At 50.1% G+C, this 16,785-nt stretch overlaps 1 protein-coding gene across 5 annotated transcripts; it reads right to left on the reverse strand.

Moving 5' to 3' along the window:
* Positions 1-939: 939 nt before the first annotated feature.
* LOC128595949 (cytochrome P450 2S1) lies at positions 940-16,057 on the reverse strand. Of its 5 annotated transcripts, none has more exons than XM_053605184.1 (10): positions 14,769-16,057; positions 13,556-13,721; positions 13,279-13,335; positions 11,413-11,562; positions 10,839-10,999; positions 10,572-10,751; positions 7,429-7,570; positions 6,193-6,380; positions 2,258-2,399; positions 940-1,951 (listed from the first exon to the last, which is right to left on the reverse strand). In XM_053605184.1, exons 1-10 carry the CDS (start codon positions 14,937-14,939, stop codon positions 1,896-1,898), a joined length of 1,413 nt encoding a protein of 470 aa, XP_053461159.1. In that variant the 5' UTR covers positions 14,940-16,057; the 3' UTR covers positions 940-1,895. The 5 variants fall into 5 exon arrangements, with proteins under 5 accessions (XP_053461159.1, XP_053461157.1, XP_053461155.1 ...); XM_053605182.1 differs by having other exon boundaries at positions 940-2,104; positions 10,614-10,751; positions 14,769-16,054; XM_053605180.1 differs by having other exon boundaries at positions 940-2,104; positions 14,769-16,052.
* Positions 16,058-16,785: the final 728 nt, after the last annotated feature.

Below are 16,785 nucleotides of genomic sequence, written 5' to 3' on the forward strand. Positions count from 1 at the left end.
GGAGTTGGAGGTTGCTCTGAGCTGCGATGGCACGGCACTCTACCCAGGGTGAAAGCTTGAGGCTCTGTCTCAAAAAAAAAAAAAAGACTGGTGGTGATGGTGGCTCCGGGAGGCTGAGGTGGGTGGATTGCTTGAGTTCAAGAGTTCAAGACCAGCCTGAGCCAGGGCAAGACCCTGTCTCTGCTAAAAACAGAAGAACTAGCTGGTGTTGTGGCGAGTGCCCGTAGTCTCAGCTACTCAGGCTGAGGTAAATGGATGGCTTGAGCCCAGGAGTTTGAGGCTGCTGAGCTATGACGCCATAGCACTGTACCGAAGGCAATAGGGTGAGAGTCTATCTCAATAAAAAAAAAAAGAAAAAAAGAAAAGAAATGCACATTCAGTTATTTTCTGGGATTTGCCTTAAAATAATCTTTATAAGAAGTGATAGATGAACCAAAAGCAATGGAGAGTTGATTATTGAATGAAGTTGGGTTCATCGTGTCCTACTTTTGCATGTTTGAAGCCTTCCTTACTAGATAATTAAGAAATAAAAAAGATGGCTCTGGTTTCCTCAGGAAGGGAAGGCAAGAGAAAAAGGGTGGAGGAAAAGTCAGGAATGGAGTTTGGGTCTGTGCAGTCCTCTGGTGCCTGAGTCTAAGTATGTGCTTTCAGATTTAGATAGTCCCTGGCCTCTGGATCTGGTCAGCTACGGCTTTCCTCAGCCTGCAGGTCGGGCTTGTGTTACCCACTCCTTGTCCCTTCCTGCCAGGCACCTTGGCCCTCTCTGGAAGAGGCCCAGGCCAGCCCCGGCCTAACCCTCCCTTCCCCCCAGCTCCACATCTGGTACTGATATCAATAGCCAGGGTGGGCGAGGCCATGTTTTTCAGTTCCCGCCCAGCCTCAGGGGAGAGGTGGGCCCCTCTGTCCCCACCCTTACTCACAGTGACTGACAGTCACACACAGGCTAGGCCAAGGGCCATAAACAAACTTTTATTGCAAAAAACCAGAGACCTTAAGTCAGAAGGACTTCACATCTGGCTTCTTCCCTGACACTACTTGCTCTTTTAGGCCCCTCTACTGGGTCTAACAGGGACTTTGATGCTGAGAAGGGGGGTATGGGTCAATGAATGAATGTGTGTGCACCAGAAGGCTGCTTTTGACATGGTTACATAAATAGGGGCTTGGTGTGGGGTGGGTATTCCTCTGGTCTCAGGCCTGTGAGCACAACTGCAGACTGGGATATGTTTATATTTGGGAGAATCTGTAGATCAGATTGCCTGGAAAGGGGCAACTTTGGGGGCTGAAGTTACGGAGGTGGCCAGGGCGCTGCAAGAGTGGTGCCTCAGTGGGAAGAAACTTGGGGGAAGCCAGGATGGTGTCATATGTGAACTCGCTGTGTATAGACCTGAGCCTAGGGGCACATGGACACTGGTGGTCATGTGCCTGGAGAGTAGTAGAGCCACATGACGGGATGTGCTATTCTCTGTGCCAGGTACTCAGTGATGGTGGCATTTATATGCTTGATGAATGAAGTCTATGTGAGCTGTGAAGATGGTGGCAGATTCTATGGCGTATAAGGACGGCAGCTGCACTCCCATGTGTGAACTGAGTTCAGGAGAATTGTGTGGTGTACGAGTTGGTGGGTTACCTGGGCATGTGCTTGTGATTCCGGATGGACCAAACTTATGTCAGCTGCCTAGTGGTCCTCACAGTTGTGTGTGTGGTCGCATGCTTTGAAAGCAACGTGGGCTGGGTGAGCATGTGGGCTGTGTATCTGTGGGACAGACTTGAGAAAACAGCTATGGCAGTGTGAATGTGGCTGCCTATGGTGTGGCTCTGGAGACACAACTCTGTCCATGCCCAGTTGAGGCTAGAGGAACCCTTCCAGGCAGCCATCACCTCCAAGGTGCCCTTCTTCATCTGGTCGGCATGGTGGGGTGGAGGTCAGCAGGCTGCACCTGCAGCTGGAAGGCTGGGGGAACATTGAAAAGGCCACTGACAGCTGGTTGGAGGCTCAGGGTGCCTGACAGGCATGGGCTCTCCAGGGAGAAGGCCTGCAGGATGGCAGTGAAGAGGAGGAAGATCTCTGCTCGAGCCAGGCCCTCCCCCAGGCAGACGCGCTTCCCTGGTGAGGAGAAGGAGACAGGGCTGAGCTGGCCCTCTTCACCCAGGCCCAAAGAAGGGACAATGGGCAGGGCGAACAAGAGGGACCCCAGCTGCCAGGAAGGTGCCCCCAGCTGGCACAGATGCCCAGAGACAGCCAGGTCCCAGCAGATACCTAAGGAGAAGGGCAGGAATGCCTCATGCTTCTTGAACCGTCCATCCACATCCAAGAAACGGCCCGGGTTGAACTCCTCTGGTTGCTCGAAGACCTCAGGGTCATGCAGAATAGAACCAAGGAGGGGGAAAACCTCAGTGCCCTGAGGGGAGATGACAGTCAAACTACAAATCCCTCTCCATCCCAGGCCATTCAGTTCCCAGCCCAGGATACAAGCCTGAAGTGCCAAGGACACCAGTTCAAAAATACATAATGACATCAATAGCTGTGGAGTGCTTCTAGTAGGCCAGGCACTTTATATAAATTATCTCATCTGTGAGGCAGCACCTGTGGCTCAAAGGAGCAGGGCGCCAGCCCTATATGCCAAAGGTGGTGGGTTCAAACCCAGCCCTGGCCAAAAATTGCAAAAAAAAAAAAAAAATTATCTCATCTGTAACAGATGCATGTATTGTACACGTACTCTCTTTCTCTCTGAACCTTTTGAAGAAGGCTAGGAGGCAGGTATGAATATTACCCCCATTTTATTTTATTTTTTGAGATAGAGTTTCACTCCGTTACCCTGGAGTTGAGTGCTGTGATTTCATAGTTCACAGCAACCTCAAACTCGTGGGCTCGAGTGATTCCCTTGTCTCAGCATCCCCAGTAGCTGGGACTACAGGAGCCCACCACAACGCCTGGCTATTTTTTTTTTTTTTTTTAGAGACAAGGTCTTAAACTTGCTTAAGCTGGTCTCGAACCTGTGAGCTTAGGCAATCCACTTGACTCAGCCTCCCAGAGTGCTAGGATTACAGACATCAGCCACTATACCTGGCCTGCCCCATTTTTTAAACAGAGTCTCACTTTGTTGCCCTCTGTAGAGTACTGTAAAGTCATAGCTCACAGCAACCTCAAATTCTTGGGCTCAAGAGATTCTCTTGCCTCAGCCTCCCTAGTAGCTGGGACTACAGGCCCACCACAACGTCCAGCTATTTTGTTGTTTGTTTGTTTAGCAGGCCCAGGCCGGTTTTGAACCCACCAGCCCTGGTGTACGTGGCTGCTGCCCTAACCACTGAGCTACGGACACAAAGCCCCTACCCCCATTTTAAATATGGGAAAACTGAGGTCCAGAGAACTTCAGCAACTTATTCAAGGTAACCAGTTGGACATGGCAGACCTTGTTATTTTTTAGTAGAACCTCCATAGTTGACCACTTTCTTAAGTTGACCTAATTTTCATAGACCAGACATGTACCACATGTACATATTAATACAGTAGGCCGGGCGGCACCTGTGGCTCAAGGAGTAGGGCGCCGGTCCCATATGCTGGAGGTGGCGGGTTCAAACCCAGCCCCGGCCAAAAATCACAAAAAAAATAAATAAATAAATACAGTAGGCCTAGTTCTTTGACTACTTCCATGTGTTGAGCTGTTTGTTACTGTCCCTTGGGTGGTACTAGAGGTTTACTGTATTTTCTTACAGTAAGAAAGAGGCTTACTTACAGAGGCTGTACTGTATTTTTTTCTTTCCTTTTATTTTTGAGACAGTCTCCCTATGTCACCCTCAGTAGAGTGCTGTGAGTGGTGTCATAGCTCACAGCAACCTCAAACTCTTGGGCTTAAGCAATTCTCTTGCCTCAGCCTCTCAAGTAGCTGGGACTACAAGCACCTGTCACAAAGCCTGGCTATTTTTTTGTTGCGGTTGTTTAGCTGGCCTGGGCAGGGTTTGAAGCCATAACCACTGTGCTACGGGTGCTGAAGCCTGTATTTTCTTTTTTTTTTTTTTTTGTAGAGACAGAGTCTCACTTTATGGCCCTCGGTAGAGTGCCGTGGCCTCACACAGCTCACAGCAACCTCCAACTCCTGGGCTTAAGCGATTCTCTTGCCTCAGCCTCCCGAGTAGCTGGGACTACAGGCGCCCGCCACAACGCCCGGCTATTTTTTGGTTGCAGTTTGGCCGGGGCTGGGTTTGAACCCGCCACCCTCGGTATATGGGGCCGGCGCCTTACCGACTGAGCCACAGGCGCCGCCCAGCCTGTATTTTCTTTTGAAACTTTGGAGGTTGACATGCTGTGATTCAGCTGTGGCTGTTCTAACCCACCTTTTCTGAGTATCTGAGAGTCAGGCTTTTTGTAGCTATGGACCTTTGGAGGTAAAGTCAAGGGTCAGTGGGTGAGGGCTATTCAAGAAGGTTCCAGGTTCAGGGAGAATGGCAGCCCCTTCAGCAGAGATTGGAGCTTCTGTGTTCCCAGGGCTATGGGGTAGAAGATGAAGTATCGGGAGACGGGGTGAGACCTTCTTTGCTAGAGACTGGTTAATGGGGGTCTGAGTTGGGAATGTGAGGGGGGCTTCAGGAAAAGACAGGGTCATGTTACTACTGTTAAAATAAGAGAAAGGGGCCAGGTCTGGTGGCTCACATTTGTAATCCTAGTACTCTGGGACGTCAAGGCAGGTGGATTGTCTGAGCTCACAAGTTCGAGACTAGCCTGAGCCAGAGTGAGACATCCACCGGCCCCCAGTCTCTAAAAATAGCCAAGCATTGTGGCAGGCACCTGTAGTCCCAGCTACTTAGGAAGCTGAGACAAGAGAATCACTTAAACCCAAGAGTTTGAGGTTGCTGTGAGCTGTGATGCCACAGTACTGTACCAAAGTTGACAAAATGAGACTCTGTCTCAAAAAAAAAAATTAATTAAAATAAAAAGAGAAAGGCAGGTGGTAGTGATTAAAAAGCACAGGCTGTTGGTTCAAATCCTATTTCCACCACTTTCAGGCTGGGTGACTTTGGCAAGTCTTTCTAACCTTTAAAACTGTTTCCTTATCTGTACAATGGCCATGCTAATGGTATAGGGTTGCTTTGAAGATTAAATAAAATGATACATGAAGCATTCAGAATAATACCTAAAACAGAGCAAGTCCTCAAGTGTTGATAACTGGTATACTGTTAGCATAGGGCTGAGTTGGTGATTTAAGAGAATTATATTACAATTCTAAGTTGATATTATTATTGTTCTTTATTAAGAAGAGGAGTATACTGAGGTTTAGAGGGTGAGGCATTTGCCCAAGACCCCAGCTAGGAAACAACAGGACTGGATCCTAACTGCCATGGGTTTGATTCTGCAATGAAGTTGGAAAAATGAGCGATTTGCCCTAAGCTCTGGGGGTTCCTAGGGAGACATCGCCCCCTGGTGGTTCTGTATCAGAGCTGCTCTCCACTGAAGAGGCAGGGTCTGAGAAGAGTTTGTGAGTGAGTGTGTGTGTGTGTGTGTGTGTGTGTGTGTGTGTGTGTGTGTGTGTGTGTGTGTGTGTGTGTGTGTGTGTGTGTTAGAAACAGAGAGAGACAGAGAGAATGTGTGTGTTGGGTGTGCCTCAGCACGAGCTAAGGGTGAGGAAGGCCTCCATAGGTTCTCAAATTGCTTCTGTGTGTGTGTGTGTGTGTCACCTCACAGGTTGTCCCAACCACCTTGGAAGGAGGTAGCATTAGGATAGGATACCTGTTCAACAGGTTGGGGAGCCTGAGTCCAGAGACAGAAGCAAAGGGCAAGAGAAACAGATACAGAAAGGAACAGAAAGAGTAAAAATGCAGAGAGAGAAAGAGAGGGGTATGTGAGAGAGAGAAAGGGAGAAAGATGAAGAGACAGAGGGACAGAAAGACAGGCCAAGTGTGGTGGCTCACGCCTGTAAATCTAACACTCTGGGAGGCCAAGGCAGGTGGATTGCTTGAGGTCAGGAATTCAAGGCCAGCCTAAGCAAGAGTTTGACACTGTCTCTCCTAAAAAACAAAAAGAGAATCGCTTGAACCCTGAAGTTTGAGGTTGTTGTGAGCTATAACACCATGACAGTCTACCCAGGGTGACAGAGTGAGACTGTATCTCAAAAAAAAAAAAAAAGACAAGACACTAAGATCAAGGACACCAATAGCAACTAATTCCAACTCGGGCCCGAGGCTGTCCCACACACCCACCTGGGGCAGGGTGTACCCCCGGAAGCAGGTGGTCCGTGTGAGGGCGCGGGGTATCCCCATGGGCACCAGTGCCAGGAGGCGCTGGGCCTCATGCAGAACCGCATTGGTATAAGGGAGACGGGTCTGGTCCTCCAGGCCCGGCGCTCGGCCATCCCCCAGCTCCCGAGTCAGCTCCTCATGCACACACTCTGCAAGAAGGAGGCAGAGGTTAGAGGTGGGGAAGGGGGGGTGTCTGTGATTTTCCTCCATCATCTTGGGCAGCCATGGCAGGTGGGGAGGAGCAGTTCCCTAGCCCTTGCAGAGCTCTGAGCTCACACATCTGTGTGCGGGGCATTCTGTCTATCCTCTAGTTCCCATAGCAACCCCATGAGGTAGGAAATATCATCTATGCTCATTTCCCAGATGAGAAAACTGAGGCCAGGGAATCCAAATCACTTGCCCTACATCAGTTAATACCACTCCACCAACACCAGCAGGCCCCCGCAACTGCCATTTTCTAGGTCAGCCTGTCTCACTAGCCTACTAAAATGCTGGCGTTCCTTAGGGCTCATTCCCAGATCTGCCCTTTATCCAAGCACCCTTCTTATTACTACAACCTCAGTTCCTGCCAAGTGCTCTGATGATCCCAGTTCTTCATCCGCCATCCTGACCCAGGCATCTTGTGGTCTCCCAGATGCCTGCCCCTGGGTGGCCCCAGGCTCATACTCAAATTAATCCAAACCAACCTCGGCATCTCTCCCTGAAACCAGCTCTTCATCCCTTTCGTCCCTGTTTTAGGGTGGCACCACTGTCCCCCTGTTCCCTGGGCCTGTCCTTGAAGACCTCCCCTCCCTTTTCATTTTCCCACAGCCCCCAAGCCTGGCCCAGCTCTGCACACCTATGTAGACCCCTGACATCATCTCTCACCTTTCACAGTCCACTTCTTTGGGGCAGCCCAAAGGATTTTTCTCAAATGTAAATTTGACCGTGCTCAAAGTTCCTCCATGACTCCCCATGGCTTGGGATAAGACACACAGGATATCACCAAGGTGACAAGGCCCTGCAAATGTCTCCTTCTTCTTTCACTACACTTGATGCTGCAACCAGCAGCCCCTCAACTTCTTACTCCTCAAATACCCCAAATGCCACATTCATTCTCACTTCCAGGATCTGCCTGGGCCTGTCCGTTCTGCCTGCAGTCTTTCCTCTCATACTCTCACTCTGTTCCCAAGGCCTAGCTGGTGGAAAGGCTCTCACTTTGGACCTGAGGATATTTCACCAGGAGCAGGAGGGTGTAGCCGACCGTAGCACTGACAGTCATGGTCCCAGCGAATAGCAGATAAGTGACTGTCATCAGCAAGTTCTTCTCTGTGAATTCTGTGTTTGGGTCTTGTTCCTCCTGGGGAAAACCAGGCAGAGGGGCTCAGAGAACACAGGCTGTGGATAGTAAAGGCCTAGGGCAGCCAGGCTTGGGGTGCGGCACAGCAAGGTAAATTGTTTTCAGAGAGTTTAAGCTCCTGATATTAGTACTCTCTGATTGAAACATTATTAGAAAAGGAAAGAGCATGGCTACTAACATCACAGGAAATAACAAGTGTTGGTGAAGATATGGAGACTTTGAAATCCTTGGTACCACTGGTGGGAACATAAAATGGTACAGCTGCTATGGAAAATACTAACAATAGTACAATTTTTCCTCAAAAAATTAAAAATTAGGCTGGCTGGTGCACGCCTGTAATCCTAGCATTCTGGGAGACTGAGGCAGGTGGATGTCTTGAGCTCAGGAGTTCAAGACCAGCCTGAGCAAGAGCGAGACCCCCATCTCTAATAAGAACAGAGTGTGGTTGTGCACACCTGCAGTCCCAGCTACTGAGGAGGCTGAGGCAGGGAGATTCCTACAGGAGTGTGAGGTTGCTATGAACTACAATGATACCACAGCACTCTACCCGGGGTGACAGAGTAAGACTCTGTCTCAAAAAAAAAAAATTAAAAATTAAATTATCATATGATCCAGCAATTCAAATTCTGGGGGTATACCCAAAAGAATTGAAAGCAGGGACTCGAAGAGATAATTATATACCCATGTTCAGAACAGCAGTTACTCATAATAGCAAGTATGGTGGAAGCAACCCAAGTGTCCACTGATGGATGAATGGACATACAGAATGTGGTATATACATACAATGGAATATTATTCAGGCTTACAAAGGAAGGGATGCCTGTCACATGCTATGACATGATGAACCTGAGGGCATTATGCTAAGTGAAATAAGCCAGTCACGCACAAAAAATAATTGTACTTATGAGGTGCCTAGAGTGGTTAAATTTATAGACAGAGGCCAGATGTGGTGGCTCATCCCAGCACTTTGGGGGGCCCAGGAGGGAGGATCACTTGGGGCCAGGAGTTTGAGGCCAGACTGGGCAACATAGCCAGACCCCATGTCCATACAAAAAAAATAGCTTACAGGGCATAGTGGTATGTGTCTGTAGTCCAGGCTACTTAGGAGGCTGAGGCAGAAAGATAACTTGAGCCCAGGAGTTTGAGGTTACAAAGAGCTATGATCTCAGCACTGCATTGTAGCCTGGGTGACAGAGTAAGACCCTGTCTCTAAAAAATAATAATAATAAAAATGTATAGATAGTCAAATGATGATGGTTGCCAGGGGTTGAGGAAATAGGGAGTTGTTTGACAGGAATGGAATGGAGATTCAGCTTTGTGAGATAAAGAGTTCTGGAGATTGATTGCACAATTTGAATGTACTTAACAACAGTGAACTGTATATTTAAAAATGGTGGGCCAGGCCTAGTGGCTTATATCTGTAATCTCAGCACTTTGGGAGGCCAAGGTGAGGGAAGATTGCTTTAGGCCAGGAGTTCCAGGTTGCAGTAAGCTATGATTATACTACTATAATCTAGCCTGGGCAAAAGAGTGAGATCTTGTCTGTTAAAAAAAATAAATAAAAATAAAAAAAATAAACATTGGCTAGGTGTGGTGGCTCATGCCTGTAATCCCAGTACTTTAGGAGGCTGAAGTAGGAGGATTGCTTGAGGCCAGGCAACATAGCAAGATTCTAATATCTACCAAAAGAAAGAAAAATGGTTAAGAAAGTAAATTTCTGCTTGTAATGCTGGCATTCTAGGAGGCTGATGCAGGTGGATCGCCTGACCTCAAGTTCAAGAGTTCAAGATTAGCCTAAGCAAAAAAGAGACTCTGTCTTTACTAAAAATAGAAAAACTAGCCAGGCATTGTGGCAGGTGCCTATAGTCCCAAGTACTTGGGAGGCTGAGGCAGGAGGCTCGCCTGAGCCCAAGAGTTTGAGGTTGCTGTGACCTACGATGCCACAGAACTTTACACAGGGTGACAAAGTGAGACTGCCTCAAAAAAAAAAAAAAAAGAAAAAGAAAAAAACATAAAGATGATAAACTTTATGATATGTGTATCTTCTACAATTAAAATTTTTTAAAAATTCTTTTAAATGAAAGTTGGGCGGCGCCTGTGGCTCAGTTGGTAAGGTGCCGGCCCCATATACCGAGGGTGGCGGGTTCAAACCCGGCCCCGGCTGAACTGCAACCAAAAAATAGCTGGGCGTTGTGGCGGGCGCCTGTAGTCCCAGCTACTTGGGAGGCTGAGGCAAGAGAATCGCTTGAGCCCAGGAGTTGGAGGTTGCTGTGAGCTGTGTGATGCCATGGCACTCTACCGAGGGCCATAAAGTGAGACTCTGTCTCTACAAAAAAAAAAAAAAAAAATTCTTTTAAATGAAAGTGAAAACAACTGAGGCCACAGAGTTGAGAAAAACTTTCTTTCTCCAAAAATAGAGTGGCTGCTTTTATTCAAAGGATGTGGCCCTGAATATCATACACACTTCCAAAATTTGTACAATTCAAAATTAGCTCTTTCCTTAGGAGTCAACTTCATTTTCATTTTCTCATCTAATAGTAAATTGTTCTCATATAACTAACAAAGTAGACTATATTAATATAACTTTATTTTGCAAGGTTTCATACTTAAATGATCATAATTTTGCATAAAATGTCTAGTGTGGGTGTAGGCACGGGGAGTGATGTGATACCGAAAATTGCTGGTGTAGGACCCTGGGCATGGTGCGTAGACACGGGCTGAGGGAAGACAGAGAGGAAAGAGGAGAGATGTGGGAGGACTTGGGAGCCTGGCACCAACACACTCCAGGTGTGGGGCAGGGAGAGGCAGAGAGACCAATGCATAGAGACAGACGGACATACGATGGACGTAGAGATATGCACACACATGCAGACTTACATGCACACAGAGACACGCAGAGAGGCAGGAGAGAGACTGAGATCCCCAGGTACACCGGGGGATCAGGTGGGCATCAGTCATGCCACCAGCCCCATTTTGGGGAATCTCTGCACCCTGTCCCCACCTGTGCCATCTTCAGCAGGAAGGCGTCAACAAGGTCACGTACAGGACCTGAGGTGTCCAGACTCCCTTGGTGCCGCTGCACCTGCTGGATAGCGAAGGCAGCCAGGGTACCCAGATGGTGGAAGAGCTGCTTGTGAGGGCCTGGCAGGGGCCGCAGGAGCCGGAAGAACATCTCATAGGTCTGGAGGGAAGTAAGGCAGTTGGTTCTCACAGAAGCTTGGCAGAAACCTTTGGGGAAAGTGGCCAGAGAGGGGTCCCACCCACTTACCTGGCCCCATGGGGAGCTGACCCCCAGCAGGACACCGCCAGCTGCCCGGACCACAGCCTGAAACTCCTCATCCTCGAAGGGGAAGCGGAGGCCAAAGACGAGGGAACAGGCTACATTGGAGGTGGCCTGGGCCAGCAGCAAAGAAGGATCAAAGGGTCGTCCTGGGGGAGCAGAGGGCAAGGAGGAGGCTAGGATGGAGCTGGGTAGAAGAGAGCTAAGGTGGGGCAGACCCCCATATAGGGTGGGGGCTAGACCCGACCATAGAGACAGACAGGGATACATACAAACGTGGAAAGAGACACAGATGGGGGAAGGACAGAAACAGAGCAACCATCAGAGTTAGACAGGGAGAGAGAATTAAGACAGACTTAGGGCCAGAAAAACAGAGGAAAGTTACGAAAAGAGGCAGAGAGAAAGATGGTGACCAAGAAAGAATGAGATGACAGCACCAAGGACACAGGAAGAGCTGTTGTGACAGCCACAGAGAGACAGCTATAGAGTTCAAGGCTTTGCCGCCCACTGTTTCCTCTCCCCACTCAGCCCAGGGATCTGGGGCTGACTCTGCCCTGCTGACCTTTTGTCTCCCGGAATGCCTCCACCAGATGCTGGGCCTCTGACTGGATCAGCTTCTGGCCTTCTGGCTTCCCCATGCCCAGGTCCCGCAGAGCAAGCATGGTGAATTTTCTCAGCTGCTTCCACCGCTCTCCATTGGAAAAGAAGACCCCTGTGCAAAAGGCTAGACTCAAGAAGAGACTGGCACCTCTCCCCATTCCCCAGGACCACCCTGTTCCTTCTAGTGAGGCACCTAGTGGGGGACTCTTCAGCTCCTGTCCTAAGTCCATACCAGCCTAGCCCAGGGATGAGGACTTGGTAGGTTCTCAATAAATGCATAATCAAACTGGTTTCTTCATCTTTGGACTTTGGGGCAGAGGGTATGTTTTCTGTAAAATAGGTAACTGGGATAATGCAGGCTTCTTCTGCTCCTTAATTAACCAGGGCGAGTAAAGATATCTTCCTTCCATTCACATTTTATCCCTTTTTCCTCTTCTTCCCTCCTGTCATCTACCCTCCCCAATATTTATGGAGTATCAGTGGTCCCTTACCTCACACAGGCTGGATGTTGAACAGAGAGGGAAGAGGATGGTCCTGCACTGTTTTCCTCCTTTGTCCAAAATACCTGGCCAGACAGACCCTCCCCTTCACTGAACTTAGTGTTTCCATCTGTTGAATGTCATCCTGTAGGGGCCTCTTGGATACCCCATCCCCACTGTGTCCCAAACTGGCCTCAGCTTCTCTCCTCCCTGTCTCAGCTCACCATGCATTCATTCTCTGCTTCCTGGCCAGAGCCCCAGCGTTCTCCCTGCTGACTCTCCCAACCACTCCCTCCTCCCCATCCTACCACAGCAGGCCTCGTCTAGCCCAGTCCCTTCCCCAGGTGCCCAGCCTCCAGTTTTGCTCTTTCACAGAGTGACCAGAGCACCTTTCTAACTCTTATCTTCCCTGCTTAAAATCTACTGCTCCCAGGAAAACCAAATGTTTGAACACTCTGGCATGACTCACGGGCCTTGCATGACCAGGGCTCCGCTCACTTCTCAGCTTTATTACTCATCTCTCTACAACTGCACCGCCTCCTCTCACTTCCTCAAAGGTGTCAGGATCCCCACACCCACCAGGCCTTTGCCCCTGCTGCTCCCTCTGCCTCCATCACTGGCACCCCATTCCCATCCTTCATAGGTTAACTCCACTCATCCTTCCTGTCTCAGCTCAAATGGCACCTCTTCTGAGAAGCCTTCCCTGACTCCTCCCCAAACCACTCACAGGGGGTCTTCTGTGCCCCACGTCTTGCTCTCAAAGCTATACTTATTCTAGAATTCTATTCCCTTCCTCCATTGTCTCATCATGAGACTGCCTCTCCCACAGTAAGAGAGGATATCACATCTATCTCAGTCACCTCTGTGTCCCCAGTACAGGACCAGGCATAAGGAAAGTTTGAATGAATGAATGCTTCCTCTCTCATCTCCATGTTTTTATAGGCAATAGACTTTGTTGCTGGAACACCCTTCCTGCTCATCTTACCAGTCTTACCTCAGATATGCTCTCTTCTAGGAAGACTTACTGAAAATCTTCCACTAAACCAGCTAGATCGGGTACCTCCTCCAGATTCCTACAGTCCCTGGGCCTCCCTCATTCCTGATCTACACCCCCCCACTCCCCTCCGGCCTGTGCTTCCCATCCCGCCCTGACCTTTCTCCCTATGTTTCCCCATCTGGCCCTAACCACTCTGGGCTTTCACTGTCTGGCAACAGGTTCTGTCTCCCATCAGCCTAGCACTGTGGGGGAGCAGTACTGGGGCTGTCTTAGTCACTGTTGTGACCCTGGCTCAACATGGGCCTCCTGCTTTTTCTGCACACAGAATGGTTTACATGTTTTCAGAGCTTACCCACCAATTCCAATGCCTTCAGCTCTCTCCTGTTGCCTCCTGAGGCCTGGGCTTCCCCTGGATCAATGATGGCTATCACTGATACAACCTGGTAATTAGTGAGTACTTACTTAGTGCCCCACCCAGTCCTTATTCAATTCTTAGGACAACCCTATGCACTACCATCAGCCTGTGACTTTACAGATGAGGACATAGGACCACCAGGCCATGTCACATACCGGTAAGTGGTGGTTGGCTCAGAGTGAAGGGCCTAGCAGCCTACCCCAGCCCCACTCACCATGACCATCAAAAGTCCCATCCAATGTCGCCAATGCTCCTCGCCCACTGAACTCCTCAGCCTGGCCTCCCAGGGCCTCCCGTACAGCCTTGTGCCCAACCAGGACCACCACACGCCGCCAGGGGCCCAGGTACACGGTGAACACAGGTCCATACCTCTTGCTTAGCTGGGGGCAGGGAGACAGAAGGGGTGGGTGCTGTGGGGCTCCGCCAGCCAAGGTGCCTCCATCACCGCCGCTGTCACTGGCTGAACTGCCTGGGCTGGCTTCTGCATCCTCTTGCAGAAAGAACCCCCTCGGGAGGATCAGTTCTTTTTGCACCAGGCTCCTGGACCCTTCACCAAAGTGCCCCTCTCCCCCAACACTTCCTTCAGTCCCCACCTGCTCACTTCCTTCCTGCCTAACCTCTGACCCTGGGACAACTCTTTGGTATCCCTTAATTCCTTAGCACCCTGCCCTCCAAATGCCCAGTCACCCCTTCCAATCACTGCAAACCCCTCAAATTCTGGAGCAGACATCGCAGAGCATCTGCCCATCTCTTCCCAGAAACCCCCCCTTTCTATGTCCTTAAAGTCCCCCAGAATCCTTCTGAATGAGGAACGTAGGGCCTCTTTCCACTCCCACCCCCACCTCAAAGGTGAGGACTTCCTAGCCTTCTTTCTTGCTCTCCTTCCCTCCTTCCTCAGACAACTCCCGGCCCCCACCCATCCTCCCACCTGGGATTCTCTACAGACAGATTTCTTCAGCCTGGGATCCCCTCGAGCCTACACCCCCCAGCCTCTTTCGCCCCCCCACGGGCTCCTCCTCCTTTTCCCCTTTGCCCCCCTCCTCTGCACACCTCACCTGCACGTCCCAGCTACCTCTCCCACTGTGACGCGCCTACCCCCATCTGCTTCCCTTGGGTTGGAGGACTCCTGCTTCTCTCTGCGCTGGTCCCTGCCTTTCACCTTCCCAGGATTCTGCCGGCAGAGGTATTTGCCCCTCCTAGCCCTGGCGCCCCACCCCAGGATCCTCTCTCTCGGCACCCTTCCCTTCTCGGTCCTGGACAATCTCCTACCCCTACCCCAGGGCACTGCAGCCCCTTTGCCCTGGGACGCCTGCCTCCTTAAGATACCCGAACGCCCCTATTTCTCTCCCAGGGCACCTCCCCCCACCCCGCTTTCTCTCTTGGTCCTGGACCCCCACCCCTGGCCAGGACGTCCTCGCGGCCCTCACCCGCACGAACCCCGAGTACAGCGCCCCGGGCCGGAGCTGCAGGAGGTTTCCCAGCAGCGGCAGCGGCGCAGGCCCGGGGGGCAGGTGGCCTGGGTCTCGGGTCCGGGGCAGCGCCAGCGTCAGCAGCAGGAGCAGCAGGAGCAGCAGCGCCCAGGTGCAGACCGCCTCCATCTCGGCAGGTCGGCTCCGTCTCCTCCTCCCAGGCGCTCCACGCGGCTGGGCCAGCTAGGGGCGGGAGCCGGGTGCCTCCCTCCCCAGCGAAATCAGGCTGGGGGCGGGGCAGCTAGCCCATCCCCCCGCCTGCAGGCAGGCTTCGCTCCCCGTGGCCAGATTTCTCCCAGACCACCGCGGCCGCCTCACGTCTGGGACTCACGCTGGAATAGACGTCTCCCGGGTCACACAGGTTTAACCGGGCTTCGGGGGGCGGGGGTGTTCAGGGCCCAGGTAGGGCGAAGGCAAACAGTAAGAACCTGGAAGCCAGAGACTTTGGTCGCCTCTAGGCGGCCACACCCGGCTCCTGGCGGTGACCCTAGCCGCCCTCCCCAGTTCCTACCTCCCTCCTCGCGGCAATCGGGGTGTGCGTTCGCGTGTGCGTGCTTGTGTGTGGTGTGTTTTGGAGCCAGTTTCCCCCAGCATTTTAAAATCTTCACTTCTAGGAGGAGAGAAAGAATCCGAAGTCTAGAGAAGTAAATCGGTTGGCCCTAGGTCATACGGTTAATTGGCGGTCAGGATTTGGACCCAGGCCACTCTAGTTTAAGTGATTCATTCATTAGCTCAGAAGCAGAATAGTGGTTATGATTATTATGACGAGTGAAACCAGACTACTTGAATTCATATCCTAGTTCTTCTGTGCCTTTTGTCAATTCTTGTAAAATGGGGTTAATTTTCACGATTCAGTAAGTACACATGTGCAGGCATACATTTTAAAACAGGGCCAGGCATATATGTAACAAGTGCTAAATAAATTTGAGCTAATATTTGTTCAACTAATTGTTATCCTGGACTTTGTTCTAGACCTGATAATGTTCCTATGAGCTTCCCTGCATCTCCACATGCAGATTAAGTTGAAATCAAGGCAATTTCTGGAAGTGAGAAGGCTTGCCAGGGGAATGGGTTTATTGAGGAAGAGGCAGAATGTCAGATCCATGCACGCATAGATTATTTTAGGTGTTGTTCCTTGCTCTGTCTCTGGTATCGTACCTGGCACACAGGTGCTTAATAAATATTTGCTGCATCAAAGACAGAATGTAGGAGATGAAGTCAGCAAAGTCTGCCAGAGCCATCTTGCAGGGTCCTGGAAGAGACTTTGCCTTTTATTTCTAATGCAAAGTGAAGCAATCTGAAAGGTCTGCTGCAGGGAAGTTACTTACTGTGCTTGGTATTTTCATTTAGCATTTAATTAAAAAAAAAACTTTCGGGCGGCGCCTGTGACTCAGCTGGTAGGGCGCCGGTCCCATATGCCGGAGGTTGTGGGTTCAAACCCAGCCCCGGCCAAATTAAAAAAAAAAAAAAAAAAAAAAAAAAAAAAAACTTTCTAACATACAGTGAACACCTGTATACTTGTCACCTAAATTCCACCAATAAAATTATATTATACTTTATTTGTTGTGCGCATAATTCTTCTTGCCCCGCCGATCCTTTTCAAAATCAGTCGCAGGGCCCATGGGTGCAGTGGACTGTTTGAGCTCACAGGTTTGAGACCAGCCTGAGCGAGATCGAGACCCTATCCCTAAAAATTTCCAGTTGTTGTGGTGGGCGCCTGTAGTCCCAGCCACTCGGGAACTTGAGACAAGAGAATCACTTGAGCCCAAGAGTTTGAGGTTGCTGTGAGCTGTGACTCTAGAGCACTCTACTGAGGGCAAGTGAGACTCTTGTTTAAAAAAAAAAAGAAAAATCAGTTGCAGACATCAGTATACTTCACTCCCAAATCCATCAGCATGCATATTATTGGCTAAAGTTCAATGTTTGATTACAGATCATTTTCACCCCAAGACTAATTTACATATGGTGAAATACA

The sequence above is a fragment of the Nycticebus coucang genome, chromosome 10 (genome assembly GCF_027406575.1).
Source record: "Nycticebus coucang isolate mNycCou1 chromosome 10, mNycCou1.pri, whole genome shotgun sequence".
NCBI classification, from domain to species: domain Eukaryota; kingdom Metazoa; phylum Chordata; class Mammalia; order Primates; family Lorisidae; genus Nycticebus; species Nycticebus coucang.